This window comes from Microcebus murinus, chromosome 27, assembly GCF_040939455.1.
Source record: "Microcebus murinus isolate Inina chromosome 27, M.murinus_Inina_mat1.0, whole genome shotgun sequence".
Classification (NCBI taxonomy): domain Eukaryota; kingdom Metazoa; phylum Chordata; class Mammalia; order Primates; family Cheirogaleidae; genus Microcebus; species Microcebus murinus.
The window spans coordinates 2,800,892-2,821,826 of record NC_134130.1 but is presented as its reverse complement, the minus strand read 5'-3'; the positions used below and the strand labels follow the sequence as shown (position 1 = coordinate 2,821,826).

The 20,935-nt window shown below is 62.4% G+C and overlaps 1 protein-coding gene across 1 annotated transcript; it reads left to right on the top strand.

Annotated features, from left to right (window-relative positions):
• The first annotated feature begins 1,943 nt into the window (after positions 1 to 1,943).
• ADAMTS10 (ADAM metallopeptidase with thrombospondin type 1 motif 10) lies at positions 1,944 to 19,381 on the top strand. Its single transcript, XM_075998205.1, has 24 exons — positions 1,944 to 3,098; positions 4,358 to 4,543; positions 4,798 to 5,144; positions 5,512 to 5,668; positions 7,007 to 7,224; positions 8,630 to 8,713; positions 8,817 to 8,962; positions 9,333 to 9,376; positions 9,521 to 9,626; positions 9,719 to 9,865; positions 9,950 to 10,091; positions 12,987 to 13,094; positions 13,516 to 13,661; positions 13,752 to 13,815; positions 14,710 to 14,812; positions 15,088 to 15,221; positions 15,322 to 15,445; positions 15,865 to 15,945; positions 16,029 to 16,192; positions 16,300 to 16,426; positions 16,522 to 16,651; positions 17,113 to 17,692; positions 17,767 to 17,926; positions 19,095 to 19,381. Exons 2-24 carry the CDS (start codon positions 4,456 to 4,458, stop codon positions 19,202 to 19,204), a joined length of 3,510 nt encoding a protein of 1,169 aa, XP_075854320.1. The 5' UTR covers positions 1,944 to 3,098; positions 4,358 to 4,455; the 3' UTR covers positions 19,205 to 19,381.
• The last annotated feature ends 1,554 nt before the right edge of the window (positions 19,382 to 20,935 follow it).

Here is a 20,935-nt window from a genome sequence, read left to right as displayed (position 1 = left end):
CACCCGCATTCAGGCATCCGCTCTTATGTTGTTGTTGTTTTTTTTTTTTTGCACGGACCCAGGGGTGACCAAGACCCAGAGGAGGGTGCCTGCTCTCTGGCCTCACTTTCCTCATCTGTGAAATGGGATCAGCCTAAGCCAACATCAGAGCGGAGGAGTTTAAAGCACCCAGAGAGGCCAAGGGGATGGGGGTTACATCAAACCCCCCAGAGGGGAGCTCTGGGAGGGTGGGGCCCAGTTGGGACTTACTCGCCCAGCCCCGGGCATCGTGCCTGGCACACGGGAGGCGCCCAATAAATGCTCGTTTGAGTGAGGACCAGCCCTCAATAAATAACAGCTGTTGTTGATGCTGCTGCCGACGCTGGCGAGGAAATGGGCTCTCCCCTCCCCCACCCCGCCGCCGCGTCCTCCCATCCCCCTCTGCCCCGTGCCTTCCCGGGCCCCTCCGCCGCTTCCCCGGGACCCCCACCCAACTTCGCCCCTTCCTCCGCGCCCCACCCCCGCCCGCCGCTTCCATTCAAACTCCCCCCTCCCCCAACCACCCGGTTCTCCTCCCCCTCCCCCTCCCCCACCGTCCTCTTTCTCCCCTCCCCCGCTCGGCCTCCCCCGCGCTCCCCCGCCCTCCCCGCCCCCCGTGACTCCCCTGCCCCCTGCCACGCGGGGCGCCGGCCCGGGCGGGGCGGCCCGAGCTCCGGGGCCCCTGGCTCGAGTCCAGCCCGCGGCGCAGGCCGGGCGGCGGCGGCGGGCGGGGTTTCTGGCCGCGCGCGGTTCGGGGGTTTTTTATAACCCTGGCAGGCTGCTCAGGAAGTGCCTCCCCGCGCCCCCTCCCCCGGCCACGCCGCCGCGCGCGCTCGCGCCCTCCCTTCCTGCGCGCGGGCGGGAGTCGGCGGCCGCACGGAGGCCCGGGCGCCGCGCAGGTAAAGGCGCGCGGGCGGCGCGGGTGGGGCCGGGCGGCGCGTGGCTCCGCGTGGCCCCGCGTGGCTGCGTCGGCCGGTGTGGCCGAGGCCCACCGCACTGTCCCGCCCGCGGAGGGCGTGGGGACGGTGCGTGGTGTCCCAGGGGTGCGCGCCACGGAACGCGCCCGCGGGGGCGCCGGCGGGCTGTGCGTGTGCGTGTGCGTGCGCGGCCGTCCACGTATGTGCAGACGGCCGTGCGGGACAAGTGCGTGTCTGTCAGTGTCTGGGGAGGAGTCTCCGTTGTGTGTCCGCCCGAGTGTGCAGTGTGCGTGTGCACAGAGGTGTCTGCTGTGTGTGTGTGTGTGTCCGTCTCCTGGCATCCGTGTGTGTCCCCGAGTGTGGCGAGCACGTTAATGAACGCCGCGTGTCAGAGTGTCTGCTGGGGCAGCCAGGCTTGCGGGACTCGTGAGTCTGCCTGGTGTGAGCGTGGAGCTGCAGCGCGTCTCCAGGGCTCGTGTGTCCGTGTGTGGGCCATGGGTGTGTGCACTGGTGTGTCGATGTGTCTGTCCTGGGTTGTCGTGTGTCTGTGTGAGTGTGAATGAGTGTGTGTTTGCACACAGAGCTCTGGGAGTGTGTAGTTGTGTGTCTCCGTGTGCCGGTCTCGTGAGTGTGTGCTGAGTGTGGTGGCCTGCGTGTGCTGGGGGTGGGACGTGGTGCCTTGCGGGTCTGGGGTGCCCGAGAGCGCTGGTCCCTGGCTGCGCGGGCTGTGTGTGTGTGTGTGTCGCTGCCAGTGTGTGTTTGTGTGTCTGGCTGCGGGACAGGCGCCGCCCACTTCCCCTGAGTTGGTCACCGAGGCCGCAGCCGTCTGTCTCAGGGTGTCTCCAGCGGTCGGGCTCAGGGCCTTTAATTAGCGGCTGGGGCGGGGGGGGGGGGGGGGGGGGGGGGGGACCCGCCCCGGGGCACCGGGGAGGGCCACCCCTCCTTGCGCAGGCCGCCCCGCAGGCCGCCCCGCTCGCCGGGCCTTTGTCTGCTCTCGGCCCGGCTGCCTCCCGCTGGCTGGCCAGATGTGCAGGCGGCCGGGCCTCTGCCTGGGCAGACGCGGCCTTGGCCTCCACCGGGGCATCCCGCCCGGGAGGGCTGCTCCGACGCCGCTGGTTCTTCCGGGATCCCCAGGACGGGACGGAGGGAGCAGAGCCTCAGTTTCCCAACCATTTCCGTGAGGCATTTCCTCCAGTCCTGACACCCTCCCCCACACAGGCCACCTCCCTCCTGCCCTCTTCCTGGAGGGCCTCGGGGAGTAATGGTGGGGCCTGGGCGTACACACACAGACACAGACACAGACACGCACACGCGCACGCAGGGGCGCACACATACCTGCCGCTCCAGCGCCCGGCCCTTGCTAATAACATCCTGTTGCTCACGTGGTCTCTGCCCCTAACTGGCCACCTCCCCACCCCCAGTGTATCTCCCCCAGACCCTCCCCAGAGCCACCACCTTGGTTGTAGTCCCCAACCCAGTGCCCTGGGCTATGTGACACCTTTCAGCTGACCTGGGGGCGGAGCTGGCTCAGACACCTGTGAGCCCCCTGCAGGTCCCTGTCCTCCCCATCCTGTGCACCGGGACTCCCCTCCCCCAGCCTCCACCCCCCTAGCCCACTCCTTCCACGCTATCCCCTACCCCCCCCCAGCTGAGCCAGAAGCCCAGGAGGGGTATGAGGTTTGCTGGAGGAGGGTCCCCCTGCCCCACGGGAGGAAGCTAGGGTGCCAGACCTGGCAGTGGGGGAGAGGGGAGACACAGCCATGGGACAGAGGGACAGCTCCAAGCCTTGCCATGCTGCCAATGGGGAGGGGGCAATTTAGGACAGGAAGGGCCCTGATCCCAAAGTTGGTTGAGGCCTCCAGGGAAGGAAGAAGCAGCAAGAAGGGATGGATGGGGGGAGTTTTTTGGGGGGTGAGGAAGGGCTTTAGGAAGAGAAGATAAAGTCCCAGAAGAGGTTCCCCAGGGGCAGGAAGAGGATCAGAGATTCCTGAGCAACCCCTGAACTACAGACCCAGCTCAGTGCTCCAGACCAGCCTGGCGACTCCTCGCTGCCCAGGGTCCCACGGAAGAGGCAACCGAGGCCCAGAGAGGCTCAGGGAGCGGCGGAGGGGAGGATCCGCACAGGGGCCCCACGCCACGCCACCAACCGAAGCCCCCAAAAAGGTAAAACAAAAAAAGGAAAAACAAGGAGTGGACATTAGCCCGGCCAAACAGAGCAGCAGGGTCACAAAATATCTGTGAGTGAGCTCCCCGTTGCTGGAGGGATCCAAGTGGAAGCGGGGAATGTGGGCTTCTCAGGTCAGCAGCTCAGAAAAAAAAAACAAAAAACAGTTTCCCTCCCTCCGGGGCCAAACTGCCCTGTTTAGGGATCAACTCTCAGACTTGGCTGGGCTGCAAAAAAAACAAGACAGTGTGTGATTAAGGGGGATTTTGCACAGAGGAGGAGGAGGAGGAGGAGGGCGGAGACGGGAGGGCGTGGGGGAGGAGGATTTGGCACAGGGTGGTGGCCCAAAATGGTGTCTGCGGCAGGCTGGCCTGGGGCAGATGCTGGAGAAACAGATCTGCCCAGGGGGCCGGGAGACGGCTGCTGGGGACAGTGGTTTCCAGCCCTGCAGGTGGGGTGAATGGTGCTACCCATGGCAGAGGATCCAAGGACAGGGTTGAGGACAGTGGGTGGGAATATGGAAATCTGGGGGACCGGAGCACTGGCTGTGGCTTTAATCTGCCTTGAAAATCCACACTGACCGCCCCAGCCTCCCAGCCTCCCCTTGCACCTGCCCCGCCACGCCTCCAAGCCTGTGCCTTTGCCACTCCCCTGCCTGGTGCACCTTCTCCTGTCTCTCCACACAATTGTTCTCTTCCCACCCTTCAACCTCTGCTTCCCAGTCTCCCCACTGATACCTCCCAAGAACATGTCACAATCTGGACTGCTCTCCATTGACCAATCTGTCATCTGTGGCTCCCAGGAGACTGAGCCCTAGAGGGCCAGGGCGGTGGTGGCGGTGGCAATTCCAAGGGTGACTGTCCCTATCATGCACAGCCGCTGTCCCCTGGAGCTCATCAACGGTCCTTCCCCAGTGAATGAGTCTGAGGGTTCACCGCTTTCTAGCCACGTGACCCTGGGCAAACTCTCACCACCCCAAGTCTGATTCGTCATCTGTAAAAGGAGAGTGGTGCCAGGGGAGCTCCCAGAGACATTTTGGGAATAGAATGCAATGGGCCAATAGCTGGCACCTAGGAGGTGCTCGTGGTGACATTCCGGTCCCTGCCTGTCCTCACTGGGAGGGCAGGGAGCATTGGATGGGGAGACGGGGAGAGGGGATCTGCTGAGAGAGGGAATGCATTTGGAATCCTGGGGAGGGGTGCCTTGGCCAGCCTCGGGACCAGGCCCCCCGCCTCTGACCCGGCTCTCCCCTCCCAAGACCCCGGTGATGCTGCCCAGGCTGTGAACAGGGGAGGTGGCACCGTGGGGGCTGCCGGCAGCCGGGGCTGGGGAGAGACATGTGGACACGTGGCCTCTATGGCTCCCGCCTGCCAGATCCTCCGCTGGGCCCTTGCCCTGGGGCTGGGCCTCACGTTCGAGGTCACGCATGCTTTCCGGTCTCAAGGTAAGAGTGGTCCGGGGGTGGCAGTGGGGCAGGAAAAAGGAGAGGCCGTTCTGGCTCCGACAGAAAGAGGGGTTCATGGGCGGGGAAGGGGGAGTCGTGGGAGGAAGGCCCTGGGGTCACTTAGACTGGAGCCTTGCGGGCCAGTGACCTGGATTCGGGTATCAGTAAGGCCAGCGTCACCTGCGCCAGCAGGCAGGACGCAGGGGCCAGCCGAGAGCAGGGCCCACCCAGTCCTCCCTGCCCCCCACCCGCAGATGAGTTCCTGTCCAGTCTGGAGAGCTATGAGATCGCCTTCCCCACCCGCGTGGACCACAACGGGGCACTGCTCGCCTTCTCGCCACCTCCTCCCCGGAGGCAGCGCCGGGGCGCGGGGGCCACGGCTGAGTCCCGCCTCTTCTACAAGGTGGCCGCACCCAGCACCCACTTCCTGCTGAACCTGACCCACAACGCCCGTCTACTGGCAGGGCACGTCTCTGTGGAGTACTGGACACGGGAGGGCCTGGCCTGGCAGAGGGCCGCCCGGCCCCACTGCCTCTATGCCGGCCACCTGCAGGGCCAGGCCGGCAGCTCCCATGTGGCCATCAGCACCTGTGGAGGCCTGGTGAGCTGAGAATTCTGGAAACAAGGGGAAATTCCCACAAGTTTGGAAGTTAACAAAAACCCTTCTAAATAGAAGTCAGAGAAAGACTCATAGTGGGACTTTTTTTTTTTAAGTATATTGAGCTAATCAGGACTTTGGGGATGCAGCTAAAGCAGTACTTAGAGGAAAATGTATAGCCTTAGGTATGGCTGAAAGTTAATGAGCCGAACAGCCATCTCAAGACATTAGAAAAGGAATAGTGAAATAAACCCAACAAGATAGATTAGATAGGTAGATAGGAACGAAATCATAAAGACAGAGAGAGAATCCTGGGGTCCTAGGATTCAGAATCTGATCTGAGCTTTCTGTCCCACTCCTCAAAACCCAGCATGGCCTGATTGTGGCAGACGAGGAGGAGTACCTGATTGAGCCCCTGCAAGGTGGGCCCAAGGGTCCCCGGGGCCCAGAGGAAAGTGGCCCCCACGTGGTGTACAAGCGTTCCTCTCTGCGTCACCCCCACCTGGACACAGCCTGTGGAGTGAGAGGTACATCTGGCTTTCTGGGGTTGAGCAGAGGGGATGTACAATGTCTCTCCCTTGAGGCAGAGGCAGAAGGCAAGCAGCGGGGTGGTTGTAGCAGATACTCGAGCAGTTGTACAGTCAACAGGTCAGATTTACAACCAGGCTGCTAGGAGGACAGCTGTACACTCAGACATTTAGGGAACAGGAGAGTAGGAAATTTATACAACAATAAAATATTTACCAGCACCGTCATTCACTTAGAAAAACAGATCAATTTGGGGGGGAAAAGCAGAACAATGCGACATTGAGTGGTTGTACAACTGGATAGTCTCTGGGTAGGACATTCTGGTAGACATACAACCACAGTTGGTGGTACAAGCAGAAAAGGAAGTGATGTCGCAGTTGGATTGTCTGTGGGACAGTCCCGTTGTGGTACAGTCAGGCAGCTGGGCAGTGCATTGATTGGCAAGTTGTTTGGTTGGGAGGACCACAGTTGGACAAGCGCACAGTTCAGACAGTGAGACAGGCTGCTCCATGCCAATATATCGGGCAGAGGAATTATCAGGGGTCTTGTGATCATGCTGACTGTAATGGGACAGTTGTTCAACCAACCAGCATGGCAGCAGTACACTTCTGCAAGTGTTCAGTTGGACAGTTGGGCGTTGAGGCAGTGTGGTTGCTTAATGGTGAGCATTCAGGCAACGGGACAGATGGATTGTTCTACAACCAGACAGGAGGGCCAGGCACAGTGGCTCACGCCTGTTATCCTAAACACTCTGGGAGGCCAAGGCGGGAGGATCTCTTGAGCTCAGGAGTTTGAGACCAGCCTGGGCAAGAGCGAGACCCCGTCTCTACTAAAAATAGAAAAAATTAGCTGGGCGCCTGGTGGCATGTGCCTATAGTCCCAGCTACTAGAGAGGCTGAGAGAGGAGGATCACTTGAGCCCAGGAGTTTTGAGGTTGCTGTGAGCTAGGATGGCGCCACTGCACTCTACCCAAGGCGACAGAGTGAGACTCTGTTTCAAAAAAAAAAAAGACAGTGGGGAAGTCGGTCTCTTATTCAACCCAACCATTAGGCAGTGGGAAAGTCATTGCAGACCCAACATTCAGCTAGCGAGACACTGCAAAACCAGACATGGTCCTGCCAGGGTGCCCGATAGCAAAAGAACGAGGTGCGTGGCAGCCTGTTGGGCAGAGGGACCATCAGACAGGGAGTTGGACAACAAGAGCAGGCCGCAGAATGGCCAGCAGTTGTCCGTCCGGCTGTCGAGTGGAGAGTCAGGTGTCCTACGGGACAACGGTCAGGCTGCTGCGCGCCCCGCCAGCAGGGCAGGGCTCAGTCGCCGTCTCCCCGGTTCCCCAGACGAGAAACCGTGGAAAGGGCGGCCGTGGTGGCTGCGCACGCTGAAGCCGCCGCCCGCCAGGCCCCCGGGAAATGAGACGGAGCGGGGCCAGCCTGGCCTGAAGCGGTCGGTCAGCCGAGAGCGCTACGTGGAGACCCTGGTGGTGGCTGACAAGATGATGGTGGCCTACCACGGGCGCCGCGACGTGGAGCAGTACGTGCTGGCCATCATGAACATTGTAAGTGCCTCCCCCTCCCCGGGCACGGAGCCCTAAGGACCGGGGGCCAACCTCGGGATGGCGAAAAGGCGTGTCGCCAATCCCTGCCCTGGGGACAGGGTGAGGAAGGAGGGTTTCACGTGGCAATGAATGGGGAAAGGTAGCATACAGCACAATGGCCGGGAGCAAAGGTACCCTGGGACAGAGGTGACCTGCCTGGCCTTAAGTCCCAGCTCTGCCACTTTTTAGCTGAGTGCACTTGAGTGACTGACTTTACCTCTCTTCCTTGGCTTACCCATCTGCAAAATGGGGGTAATATTGGCATCTGCTTCACAAGGTACCTACCTCGTAAGGCTGAGTTGGATTCGGTGCATTCATAAAGTGCTTGGAACAGTGTGGTTGGCAAACAGGAGGTGCTATATAAGTGTTCGCTGTGTATAAAAGTAAGCACAGGCCAGGCACGGTGGCTCATACCTATACTCCCAGCACTTTGGGAGGCCAAGGCAGGAGGATGGCTTGAGGCCAGCAGTTTGAGGCCAACCTGGGCAACATAGCAAGATCCAATCTCTACAAAAAATAGAAAAAGTTAGCCAGGGGTGTTGGCACACACCTGTAGTCCCAGCTACTCGGGAGGCTGAGGCAGGAGGATCGCTTGAGCCCAGGAGTTTGAGGTTGCTGTGAGCTATGATGACGCCAGTGCACTTCAGCCTGGGTGACAGAATGAGACCTTGTCTGTCGCCCAGGCTGAAGTGCAGTGCCTCCCAAAGTGCACAGACAGACGGCCCAAGATGTTGGCATGATGTCGTCTCTGGGGCCATTATGTTCTGCCTGAGCCTGGCCTCCCTCCCTTGGGCTTTCAAAGTTTCCTAAATTCCCAGGGGTTTCCAGGTAGGGCAGTGATAGCCCAGGGCTCCAAGATCCCTGCTCGTCGCCTGCCCACTCATACCCCGAGACACTTCCTCTTTCCCTCTGACCACTGGCTCCGGAGCCTCCTGCCCCCACAGTTCCGCCCTCCTGTGGTGACGCTCAAATTGGTAGCTTCGTGCAGCCATGGGGTGAGCCACGTGCGTCCCTCGAGCCACTCTGGGCACAGACACTCTGGGCAGTCGGGGGTGCGCAGGGATTGGAGGATGAGCAGCCAGATAAGCTGAGCCCCAGGGAATCGGAAAGAAACGTGGCAGTACGCAACCCAGACTTGGGTCCCACTCATGACACCTAACCTCTCTGTGCTCACTGTCCTCGCCTGTGAAATGGGGATGAAAATAGCATCCACTCAGGAACAGACAAACAGCAGGTGTAGCCTAGGACCTGGCACAGAGTATAGGTACTTCATTAAAACAAGCCGTTGTCGTTGTTTTGCTTTTTTTTTTGTTTTCTACTCTGGGCTCCTCTTAAGACTCGGTCTCTCTTGTTTCTTGGAGGTCAGGTTGCCAAACTTTTCCAGGACTCGAGTCTGGGCAACACGGTCAACATCCTGGTGACCCGCCTTATCCTGCTCACAGAAGACCAGGTGCGGGGGTGCAGGGGTGCGGGGGTGGGGGGTCCCTCCCTTTACCCTCCCCCGCCATGCCAGGGTGGTGGGCGCTCACGCACCTCACTCTGTCCACCCCCAGCCCACTCTGGACATCACGCACCACGCCGGGAAGTCCCTGGACAGCTTCTGTAAGTGGCAGAAATCCATCGTGAACCACAGTGGCCATGGCAACGCCATCCCGGAGAACGGCATGGCCAACCATGACACAGCGGTGCTCATCACGCGGTGAGGGGCAGGGAGGGGCTCCAGGACTTGGGCAGGGGGGACAAGCAGTCCCGGGGACTGTCACAATCCAAGCGGAGGTCACCCCTGGGGGAGCCAGGGATGGAGAGAGGCTGCTTGTGAATGAGGGGAGGGAGGTGTTGGACCATTTGGGCACCGATGCATTCATTCACTCCTTCTCCCATTCATTCATTCATTCATTCCTGTACCCCCGGCATGCACGACATCAGCAGGTTGGCTCGAGCTGGGGGCACAGTGTGAGCTAGAGGCAGGTGATGCCCCCAGGCAGGGCGCAGCCCCCAGAGCCGGGCGTGGTGGCATCCGCCTGGCTCAGGGAGGCAGCCAGAACCCGCGCCTTTGTCTCCGTTTGCAGTTACGACATCTGCATCTACAAGAACAAGCCCTGCGGCACTTTAGGTACCTGAGCCCCGTGGGTTTCAGGCACCTGTGAGGGAGGAAGGCAGTGGACCGGGGAGACCCTGGCCCCGGGGTGGCGTGTGAGACCTGGCAGGGCGGCTGGGGCCGGCTGGCACAAGCCCACCCCACGCCCCGTTCTGCCAGGCCTGGCCCCGGTGGGCGGCATGTGCGAGAGGGAGAGGAGCTGCAGCATCAACGAGGACATCGGGCTGGCCACGGCGTTCACCATTGCCCACGAGATCGGGCACACGTGAGGACGGGGGACACCGGAGGGGGACAGCGGGAGGAGCTGGGTGGGCCCCCCCTCCCGGCGCCCCGCAGAGCCAACACCCCTCTCCCCAGATTCGGCATGAACCACGACGGCGTGGGCAACAGCTGCGGGGCCCGGGGCCAGGACCCAGCCAAGCTCATGGCCGCCCACATCACCATGAAGACCAACCCGTTCGTGTGGTCGTCGTGCAGCCGCGACTACATCACCAGCTTCCTGGAGTGAGGACCCGCTCGCGGGGCAGGGGACGGGAGGCTCTAGAAATCGGGGACACCCCCCCCCAATCCAGATTCCTCTCCTCGTAGCTCGGGCCTGGGACTCTGCCTGAACAACCGGCCCCCCAGACAGGACTTCGTGTACCCGACCGTGGCGCCCGGCCAAGCTTACGACGCCGACGAGCAGTGCCGCTTCCAGCATGGCGTCAAATCGCGTCAGTGTAAATACGGGGTAGAGAGAGCCTTCCTGCCTTCCTTCCTGGGAGGGGATGCGCCGCAGGGGGGCCAGGAGCTCCGCCAGGACACCCGCCCGCCTGGGCAGCCCAGGGTCTGGGAGAGCCGGGAAGGAGGGTAAAGTGACCCCCGTGGGGACCTGGGGGGGACAGAGGTGCATGGGCTGCACACAGTGTCCCAAGCAATCCGACAGTGCTCGGGGACAAGAACGGGACCTCCTCCTCCAGATTGAAGGCCTGGGCTCGGGGAAGGGGGGGGGGGCCACCTTCTGTCTGGCCCATGAGCAAGACCTGTCACTGGGCAGTTTTTAACTAAACATCTAGACTTCATGAAGAATAGCTCATTCCCTGGGGCTGGTCATCTTCCTCACTTGACAAAGAACTGGACAGAACCTTCCAGCCACCCCCTGTCTTCATTCCCCACATCCCCTACTGACTGGTTCACGAGGTCTCGTGCATAGGGCTGTGAGCAGCAGGGGACTGGGGGAGGGGTCCCACCTCCAACTGTCCCCACCCAAGACGCCGAATACCTCTCGGCTCCCGGCTGCAGCCACCAGGGCTCAGCCAGGGTCTGCCCCTTCCTGTGCCCACATTCGCGCAATTCTCCCAGCACACTCCCCGCACAGCCCGGGCGCCCGGGGCCCAGGCCCAGCGCTGCACACCCGCACGACTCACGAGGATCTGAGTCCGCATGGCCTTGTGCAAGCTACTGCCACGTCAAACGCAGAGCTGCCAGCATGCCCTCACGCCATTCCATTGCAAGGCAAGGAACCAAACTCTGAAATGATTTATATTTCATTGATTTTCCACTCTTGCCCCCTGCCCCCACCACCACCACCACCACCCCAACTTAGCTGGTAACCACCCTCTCGTGGACTCCTAACGAATTCCGAAGCTACCCCTGAACATGTTCTGTGTCCCGGGTATGCTCACAACGGCGACAGGGTCCGACACTCACTGAATGCTCAGCGAGTGCTAAGCATGCCATACGCTACCATCTCGTCGAAACTCCCGGCGATCCTATTATCCCCAAGTTACAGATGAAGGGCGTGAGGGATGGGGAGAGGTGACTTGCCCAAGGCCACAGCGAGAATACGGCAGGGCTGAGATCTCAATCCGTGTCTCTATGCGACCAAATTTGACAGGGGTTGGGGTGAGGCAAAGTGAGCAGCTGGCAGAATATTAAGCGTAGGCTGTCACTGGCTACATATTGAATCGAGCCTGCCCTTTTGTCTTTTGTAGGAACATCTTTCTGGCCCTCCTTGCAAAGGGAGGAAGTATTTACTGCTTGTAAACTGGCTAATATATGTGAAGATCTCAGTCTAGCGCCAGGTCCAGGGATAGCTGTGGTCATTGTCACCACATGACAGGGCACTTATACAAGCCCTTCCCTATGTATCCTGTCGCATACCTCACAGCTGTGTATGCAGGCGAGGCAGGCATTAGGCTGCCCATCTTATGGATGAGGAAACTGAGGCCCAGAGAAGGGAAAGGTGTTGCAAGTCAGTGGCAGAGTTGAGGTCTCCCAGAGTGGCCTAGGACTCACTCACATATACCACAGCGCCTCCCTAAGGGAGGGAGGTCGAAAAGCAGGGCTCCAATAGTTCTCTGTTAGAGGTGTCAGAAGTGGGACTGGGGCTGGATTGAGGTGGTATTTTTAGAAATGGCCAGGAGGACACAAGCCAAGTGAAGCCAGAAAAGCAGGCTGAGTTTATAGCTGAGAAGTGTCCTCTGTGAAGCAGAAGGCAGGGGGGGACTCTCTGGAGACTGGAGGGAGTGTGTTTGAGGACAAGTCTTCAGACTCTCGCATATACGCAGGTATCTCTCTGGGGCTGACTCGGGGAGTGTCCCTTCCTATGGCCAGGGATGGATCCAATCCCAAATCATCGAAGCTTAGAAGGATTCTGTTCGAAGAGGGGTGTCTGTGCCTGATTTTAAAATGAGACAGAAGGATCTCTGCTTCTCAGGTGGAAGGTCCTGGGTGGTTGGTCAGGACGGACACCAAGAGTGTCCGAGCTTTGGCCACCTTGACGCCAGTGGGGCTTCTCCGGGGATTTTAACCTGGACCTAAAGGGTCAGAATGAGTCCCTGGGACTGGCCCAGCTTCCTGCTGTGGACAGGGCCTGGGCCAGCCTTGGCAGAAGTCAGGCAGGAAGAGAGTCGGGCTGACTTTTCACTGGGGGAAACAGAGAAACATCCCACATGGACCCGGCCCGGTGGGGTCCCCTCTCAGACTCCCACCACCGTCCCTTTCAGCTTAAAAGTGTGAGGGCCTTCTCCAGTTGAGGTGGGAGACTAAAGAAAACCACCAGATTGAGGGGAAAAAAAAAAAAAATAGAGATGGGGCCCTTGACCTGAGTCACCAACCAGGCCTGATCTCTCAGAACCGCCACTGTCCCCTGGGCTGCTTTTGCCACTTCCAAACAAGCCAGAATCCTTCCTATGCATTCCTCGGCAGGCCCCAAATTTCCTTCTAGAAACTCTGACGTCGTGAGAAGCTGAATTGCAGAGTTCATTAGGGCACAAACCCTGCATCAAAGATCCGGGGTTAGAGACTCCAGGCTGCCCCTTAGTAGCCGCCTGACCTCTAGCGAGTGACCTTACCTGTCTGAAGCTTGGTTTCTCCCGGTGGGATGGGAATAGTCATGCCTAGGGGAGTTTGCGGCCTACTGAGGCGGCCCATAAACGCAGCTTACTGGCAGAGGATGAGGCCCAGGCCACGCCCAGCAAGGGAAGCCAAGACGACTTGTTGAGACCCAGGAAAAGGAGCGTTTTGGGGGGCCGCCCCCAGCTCCGGGCCTGCAGTGAGCGGGGCGCCTGGGTCCTCCCGAGCCGGGCGGGCTGCCCCAGGGAGGAGGGCGGGCGCGAGCCTGAGCGGGCGCCTCGGCCCGCAGGAGGTCTGCAGCGAGCTGTGGTGTCTGAGCAAGAGCAACCGGTGCATCACCAACAGCATCCCGGCCGCCGAGGGCACGCTGTGCCAGACGCACACCATCGACAAGGGGGTGAGCGTCGCCGGGGGACCCCCAGCCAGGCCCCGCCCCCTGCCCTTGGGCCACCCTCCTGGATCCCCGCCGCTTCCCGCGCAGGCCCCGCCCAGCCCGCCTGGTCTCTCTCGGCTGTGGCCACGCCCACCGCCCGTAGGTCCCGCCCCTGGCCAGAGGCCACGCCCCGCGCGCTTGTCCGGGTACCATCTTGACCCCACCCCCACACACGCCGCCGCTCCTGACCCTAAGGCTAGGCCCCGCCTCCAGCCTGAGCGGAGTCCGGCTCCCTGGCTACTGCGCCCCTGTCCCCGCCTTCGCACCCCGCCTTTGTCCAGGGGCCTGAGACCCCTGTCTGGGGCGTGGAGCGGGCGGCAGGGGACACCGAGCCCACGCGTGTCCGCGGAGCCGGACCCACTCCTCTCCCTCTGTTCCCACCCAGTGGTGCTACAAGCGGGTGTGCGTCCCCTTCGGGTCGCGGCCAGAGGGCGTGGACGGAGCCTGGGGCCCGTGGACCTCGTGGGGCGACTGCAGCCGGACGTGCGGCGGCGGCGTGTCCTCCTCCAGCCGTCACTGCGACAGCCCCAGGTCAGCCTCCTCCCCCGCCCCGCCCCCGCCCATGTCCCCGTCCCCACCTCCCCCGCCTCACCTCTGTCCTGGCCCCCCCACCCCTTCCAGGCCAACCATCGGGGGCAAGTACTGCCTGGGCGAGCGAAGGCGACACCGCTCCTGCAACACCGATGTGAGTTTCCCCCAGACCCCGCTGGGTGGGCGGAGGAAAAAAAGCATTCTAGAAAGTTGCAAAGTGCTTGGCGCCTGCGGCCTCATCTGGAGCCTGCAAAGGCCGCCGCTCTCTTCCCTGCCCTCCTCTGCCACCTGTCCCCGGACACCCCGCCGTGCCCTTCCCAGAGATCCGACTCTCTTTTCCTCCTGTCTTCAGACTCCAGGAGATGAATCCCCCACCTTGAAATCATTGCTTGGCCCTTACAGCGCACTGCAATCCCGCCGGTTTCCTCCCTTGCAGGCCAAGTCCCCCCTCCCCGTCCCAGCCCCGCTCTCTGTCCCCCTCCAGCGCTGTAGCTGGGCTTCCTCTCACCAAACCCAGAGGTGCATTCCTGTCCTCTTTCGCTCCTGCCCTCATCTGGCCCGGGACCACCCACCATCACCTTTCTGGAACCCCTGCCTTGCCTGCCTCCCCGTTAGAGCTTCTCTTGGGCTCCTCTGCTACTCCCACCTTAAATGTCGGGGTTCCCCCTGGCAGGGCCCTGGGTGTAGTAGACACCCAGGCACACACCCCATAAGCAACAGGCTCACTGGAGGAGGGAGGTCCAGAGGACAGGGAGAACTTGCCGGTGGGCAGTGGCTCTCCCAGCCCCCCTGCTGGGGGAGGGGGCTCCTATCCCCATAGTCTGAAGCCAGAAACCTGGGTGTCATCCCCAGCATGTCCCCAGACCTCAAATGCATCACCCAGATGCCCTTCGATGCCTTGGCCAAGCCCATTCTCACCTGGCCCATCGCAGCCTTCTCCCTGGCCTCCCTGCCTCCAACCCATCCAGGTCTGAGCACCACTTCTCTGCCCTAACTCCGTGCTCCACACACACCTGCCATCCCTCTCTCCCCCCTCTCGTGCCACCAGGACTGTCCCCCCGGTTCCCAGGACTTCAGGGAGATGCAGTGCTCTGAGTTCGACAGCATCCCTTTCCGTGGAAAATTCTACACGTGGAAGACGTACCGGGGAGGTGAGTGGGGCACAGAGGCCAAGGGTGGTGCCCGGCGGCAGGTGCATAGACGCAGCGTCTGGGATCTCTCCGGAACCCTGTCCTCACCCAGAGAGCCAGCGTGCCCGGGACAGGGCTCCACGGTGCCTGGACGGGACGCCGGGAGCCCCCTACTCCCTCTGCCCGTTCTGTTGGGTCTGGGGTCTGTCCCTCTTGGCCTCACGCGCCCCCCCAGGCAGTGAGCAGAGGGCCCCAGGGTGGCCTGGCCCACGGAGTGACGGAGCCGTGCCCCCCAGGGGGCGTGAAGGCCTGCTCGCTCACGTGCCTAGCAGAGGGCTTCAACTTCTACACGGAGAGGGCCGCGGCCGTGGTGGACGGGACGCCCTGCCGCCCAGACACCGTGGACATCTGCGTCAGCGGAGAGTGCAAGGTGGACAACCCCCCTCCCTGGGGAGGAAGACAGGGGCCGAGGGGGTCAGGGAATGGGGGCCGCCTCGCTCACCTCCACCCCCACGGGCCTCTCCACGCAGCACGTGGGCTGCGACCGGGTCCTGGGCTCCGACCTGCGGGAGGACAAATGCCGCGTGTGCGGAGGCGACGGCAGTGCCTGCAAAACCATTGAGGGAGTCTTCGGTCCGGCGTCTCCCGGGGCCGGTGAGAGCCCCCGAGCGTCCCTCCCACGTTCCCCACCCCGGGCCAGGGGACTCCGGGCAGGGCCGACCCCATCGAGTTAGCAAAGAGCAGTAACTCCTACGAGCCCTGGGTCCCTGTGGGGTGTCGGGGACCCCAAGAAGTCCTGCAGGCAGAAACATGAACGCCCCAGATCTGGGTCAGGAAGAGCCCTGGCGACTGGCCTGGGCTCTGGTGCCTAAACCTCGGCAGTTGGAGTGTCACCGGTCAAATGGAGACACTGGCACATCTGTGTCACGGGGCTGGGAAGGGACGCAGTGGGATGTCCCTCTCATGCACCTAGCGCAGTAATGGTTAGCTGCTATTGTTGCAGCCAGGGACAGGGGAGACAGGCGGCTGTGGGGGACATGCCGAGCGGGTGACAACTGAGTTCCATTGTCCAGGGTATGAGGACGTCGTCTGGATCCCCAAGGGCTCTGTCCATATTTTTATCCAAGACCTGAACCTCTCCCTCAGTCACCTGGGTGAGCAGCGGAGGGAACGAGGGGCGTGGGGCGTGGGAGAGTCGGCGTCTGGAGTTCTGACCCCTGGACTGTCCTCCCCCCAGCTCTGAAGGGGGACCAGGAGTCCCTGCTGCTGGAGGGGCTACCTGGGACCCCCCAGCCCCACCGCCTGCCCCTGGCCGGGACCACCTTTCAGCTGCGACAGGGGCCGGACCAGACCCAGAGCCTGGAAGCCCTGGGACCCATTAATGCCTCTCTGATCGTCATGGTAACAACGGGGCTGGGCCCTGAGTGTGGCGAGGTGCATCCCTTGGGGATGGGGGCTCCACGTGACCCCGCCGTGGGCTGCCACCTTCCTCCCCCCTGCACGCCCAGGTGCTGGCCCGGACCGAGCTGCCTGCCCTCCGCTACCGATTTAACGCGCCCATCGCCCGCGATGCTCTGCCGCCCTACTCCTGGCACTACGCGCCCTGGACCAAGTGCTCGGCCCAGTGTGCAGGGGGTGAGGCCCGGCTGGGGCTCGGGGCCCTGGGCGCCGGGCTGAGGTTCTCTCTGGGCCGGGCAGGGCTGAGCGGGCCTCTCACCGCCCTCCCGCAGGTAGCCAGGTGCAGGCAGTGGAGTGCCGCAATCAGCTGGACAGCTCGGCCGTCGCCCCGCACCACTGCAGCGCCCACAGCAAGCTGCCCAAGAGGCAGCGCGCCTGCAACACGGAGCCCTGCCCGCCAGAGTGAGTGCCCGCCAGGGGGCAGCATTGCTCAGGGTGGGCTGAGAGTGCTCCCTGGGGTCTCGGGGAGTGCTCCAGGGGTGGGGAGCAGAGGGGCTGCAGGGAGCGGCGGGGCACCCGAGTGCTGGGGCCATAGTGCTATAGGGCTAATGGGAGTTGGGGTAAAACTGCTCCCCAAGGCAGGGCTCCTGTTTGGGTGGCCCTGGCGACAGAATGACAGTGCTCCCTAGTCAAGCTAATTGTCCAAGCATGTGTCTCTCCTTAGGGCGATGCCCGTCCCTGCCCTGTCCGGGTGCAGGGCCATGATGCTCCAAGTATGAAATTGGGGGGTGCTCCCTGCTTGGGGCAAGAGCTGTCCAAACTGCTGACACTTCCCATGTGATGCTGGTCGTTGGGAAGGAGGGGGTGGGACCCCCTGCCTGCACCCTGGATCTCAGGCCCCGGCTCCCCCCCACCCCCCGCAGCTGGGTTGTAGGGAACTGGTCCCGCTGCAGCCGCAGCTGTGACGCGGGCGTGCGCAGCCGCTCGGTGGTGTGCCAGCGCCGCGTGTCGGCCGCCGAGGAGAAGGCGCTGGACGACAGCGCGTGTCCCCAGCCGCGTCCGCCGGTGCTGGAGGCCTGCCAGGGCCCCGCCTGCCCTCCCGAGTGGGCGGCCCTCGACTGGTCTGAGGTCAGCAGGTCCCTTTCCTTCCCGCTCACGGACAGCCCGCGCCACGTGCGGAGAGGGGCAGGGGCTCCCATGGCTCTGTGGGGGTGCCCAGCGACGCGCCTCTCCTGCAGCGTCCCTATTAGCTGCTGCCCTCCTACCCTCCCACTGGGCCGGCGCCCTGCCCGCCAGCTAAGCAAGAAATGCCCCCTCCAACTGCAGTGCACCCCCAGCTGCGGACCGGGCCTCCGCCACCGCGTGGTCCTTTGCAAGAGCGCAGACCACCGCGCCACACTGCCCCCCGCGCACTGCCCGCCTGCAGCCAAGCCGCCGGCCACCATGCGCTGCAACTTGCGCCGCTGCCCGCCCGCGCGCTGGGTGGCAGGCGAGTGGGGCGAGGTAGGCGGCCAGGCCCTGGGGGGCGAGGGCGGGCCCGGGCAGGGGACAGAGACTCAGCCAAAGCCTCTCCGCAGTGCTCCGCGCCCTGCGGCGTGGGGCAGCAGCAGCGCGCCGTGCGCTGCACCAGCCACTCGGGGCAGCCGTCGCAAGAATGCACCGAGGCCCTGCGGCCGCCCGCCACGCAACAGTGTGAGGCCAAGTGCGACAGCGCGCCCCCCGGGGACGGCCCCGAAGGTATGTGGGCGCCAGGCCAGGGCGCACCGGGAGGGCTCCTTGGCCTGGCCAGAGGAAGCCATCAGAGGGCGTGGGAGTCCTCACCGTTAGTCCCAGAGCTTCTGGAGCCTCTGAAATGCCTAGCTCTGGCTTCAGGGGCCATCCTTCGCATCCGCTCCCAGGAAATATTTATTAAGTGCCACTGTGTGCACTGACCCTGCCCGTCTGGGCTACCAAAGTTGAGTCATTTCCCCAATCACCTCCATGACTTTTGTTCTAGTCATCGCCACCTGTAGCATTATTTGCCTAATATTTTTTTCTTTAAATCAGAGTTTCTCATCCTCAGGCACTATTGAAATTTTGGTCCAGACGTTTTTTTTTTGTTGGGGGATGGGAGGAGGCTGCCCTGTGCTGTGTAGGATGTTTGGCAGCCCCCCTGGCCTGCACCCACCGGGTGGGAATAGCAGCCTTCCCCCCATTGTGACAACCAGGAATGTCCCCAGACATTGCCCAGTGTCCCCTGGGCATCAAAGTTACCATCCCCCGCACACCACTGCAAGGAGCAGTAGATTCCTTACTCCGGGCACTGGACCCAAACTATCTGGTTCCCCTTCCAGCTCTGTGCCTTGACTTCCTTATCTTTCAAGGGGGAGGAAATAATATATTCATTTGGGGGGGGGCATTAGGGAGATGGAATTAAATAATCCACGTGAGGCCGGGCACAGTGGTTCAGGCCTGTGACCCCAGTGCTTTGGGAGGCCCAGGGAGGAGGATCGCTTGAGCCCGGGTGTTGGAGGCTGCAGTGAGAGCTGTGATCATGCCACTGCCCTCCAGCCTGGGCGACAGAGCGAGACCCCGTCTCTAAAAAGAGAAAAGAAAACAAAGGGGGCTTCGCAGCCCCAAACAGATGTTCTCTCCCGGGTGCTATCAAAAGGATCTGTGGAATGGGGATTCTTTTCTCGGTAATAATGAGTCCACGTTGGTCCAGAAGCTGCACTTTGTAAATCCTCCAAACAGCCTTATGGCATAGGTATTAGCCCCCCTTTGACAGTTGGGGAAACTGAGGCACGGAGAGGCAGTCACTGGCTAGGAGGCAATGTGCAGGTAGCAGCGGGCCCGCCCCTGCGGTGAGGGTGCGCACACCTGATTTTCCCTGTTCTCCTGCCCCCCGCCCCCCATCCCCCACCAGAGTGCAAGGATGTGAACAAGGTCGCCTACTGTCCCCTGGTGCTCAAATTCCAGTTCTGCAGCCGAGCCTACTTCCGCCAGATGTGCTGCAAAACCTGCCAGGGCCACTAGGGGGAGCGCGCGGCACCCGGAGCCACTGCCGGGCGCTGGCTGGGGGGGGGATGGGAGGAATGGGGGGGGTCCTCGCTCCTCCCCTCCCCCAGCCCTGCCGCTAGCTGGAGGGGGCCCCAGGGGGGTGGGAGCTGGAAGCGAAGGGTGAGATGGAACCGGAAGTTATTTATTGGGAACCCCTGCAGGGCCCCTGGCTGGGGGAAGGGGAAGGGCCGGTTACCCCAAGGGTCCCTCTTCAGCCTCTCCCTGTCCTCATAGTGAGACCCCTCCCCTCCAGGGTGGGTCTGGGGAGGGGACAACTGTTCGCCCCAGCGCCCTTTGCCCCCACCCTTAGGGAGTCCTGAACACCCCCCCACCCTGACCCCTGGATGGGATTATGTACTGTGAAGAGTGGGGGTGGGGTGGGGGCCTGCCAGTGCCCTGCCCCCCAGCACTGCCCTAGCCCCCCACTCTGAGCAGAGGGGGGTCTATGTCTGCTATGGGGGAGGGGAGTTGGCACCACCTCCCTGACACCCTCTCCCTCTAGTCCAGAAGGAAGATCCACCCCAACCTCTGCCCTGCCTGCCCCAGGGGGACCCCGACATCCAAGCCACCCCTCATGGTGCTACAGACCCTGCCCTGGGGCCCACACTCCTGCCAGGAAGCCTTCCATCAATAAAGTTCTGTCTTGTGTAGATTTCCACGTGCAGGGGTGTGTGTGTGTGTGTGTCACCGTCTAGGCTTGGAAGGGGGGAAGGGGCCACAGCCCCTCGTGGGTCACACCCCGCAGCCAGAAAGGGGGCTTCCTCCCAGAAGCCCCCCCATGATTACCCCCTGCAAGGTGGGGTCCTTCTGCCGGTTTAGTCACTCTGTGCCTGGAGGCATTGCTGCACCTCGCAGGCACCCAGCCCGGCAATTCAGCAATCTCGCTCAGGAGGTTGGAGGAGAGCCGGGCTCCTGCCCTCCCAGCTGTGGCCACCGCCGGACGTAGTGTCTAGGTGACCCCCGGGGGGGAGGATGTGCTCCGGCCGCCGCCCGGTCCTCAGACCTGGACCACAGATGCATCCGAACACGGGTGCCAGCCGGGCTCTGCCAGGGTCCGGTTCTGTCTCAGCCACCTCCTCGCCGGCAGTGTGGGCAGGTGACAACCTCTTGGAAATGTCATCTCCTCCGGTGTCAAGCGGAGGCTCGTCCATGGTCTGCTGCTCCCCCAAAGATGAGGACACGGAATGGGCTCTGCTGGGGGGCGGGGCAGAGTTCCCGTTTTTTTACAAAGAGAAAAAGGGCGCCCGAGTCAGACAGGAAGTAGCGGAGCAGCTCCGTGTTGTTAAATGCAGATCTGACATCCAAAGCCCAGGACGGACCTGAAGGGTGCACCCGGGTGCCGGTCCCCTCCGGACCCCCTGACACAAGCACACGCGGTCGTGCTTGGATCTCAGGGGTCATGGCGGAGCCGGAGTTTGCGGGGGTGCTACCTGCAGCACGCACATCCGAAGTGGTGTTTCCCTTCCCTGGTTTTGAAAACCCAGTGGCCCAGAAGGTTCCTGGGATGGCCCTGAAAAGAGATGGCCGGGCCTGCAGGTGACCTGAATGCTCTTTGCTGCGGTCCTTGTCCCCAAGGAGATGGGGAAGGGGCCTTCTGGGGTCTGGGAGTGGCTACTGTCAATCTTCGACCTCGCCCCTCAGGCTCAGCGCCCCAAAAAGGCCAGCTCCCCCCAGCCCTGCCGGAGCTCTCTCCCCGCCCCCTCCCTG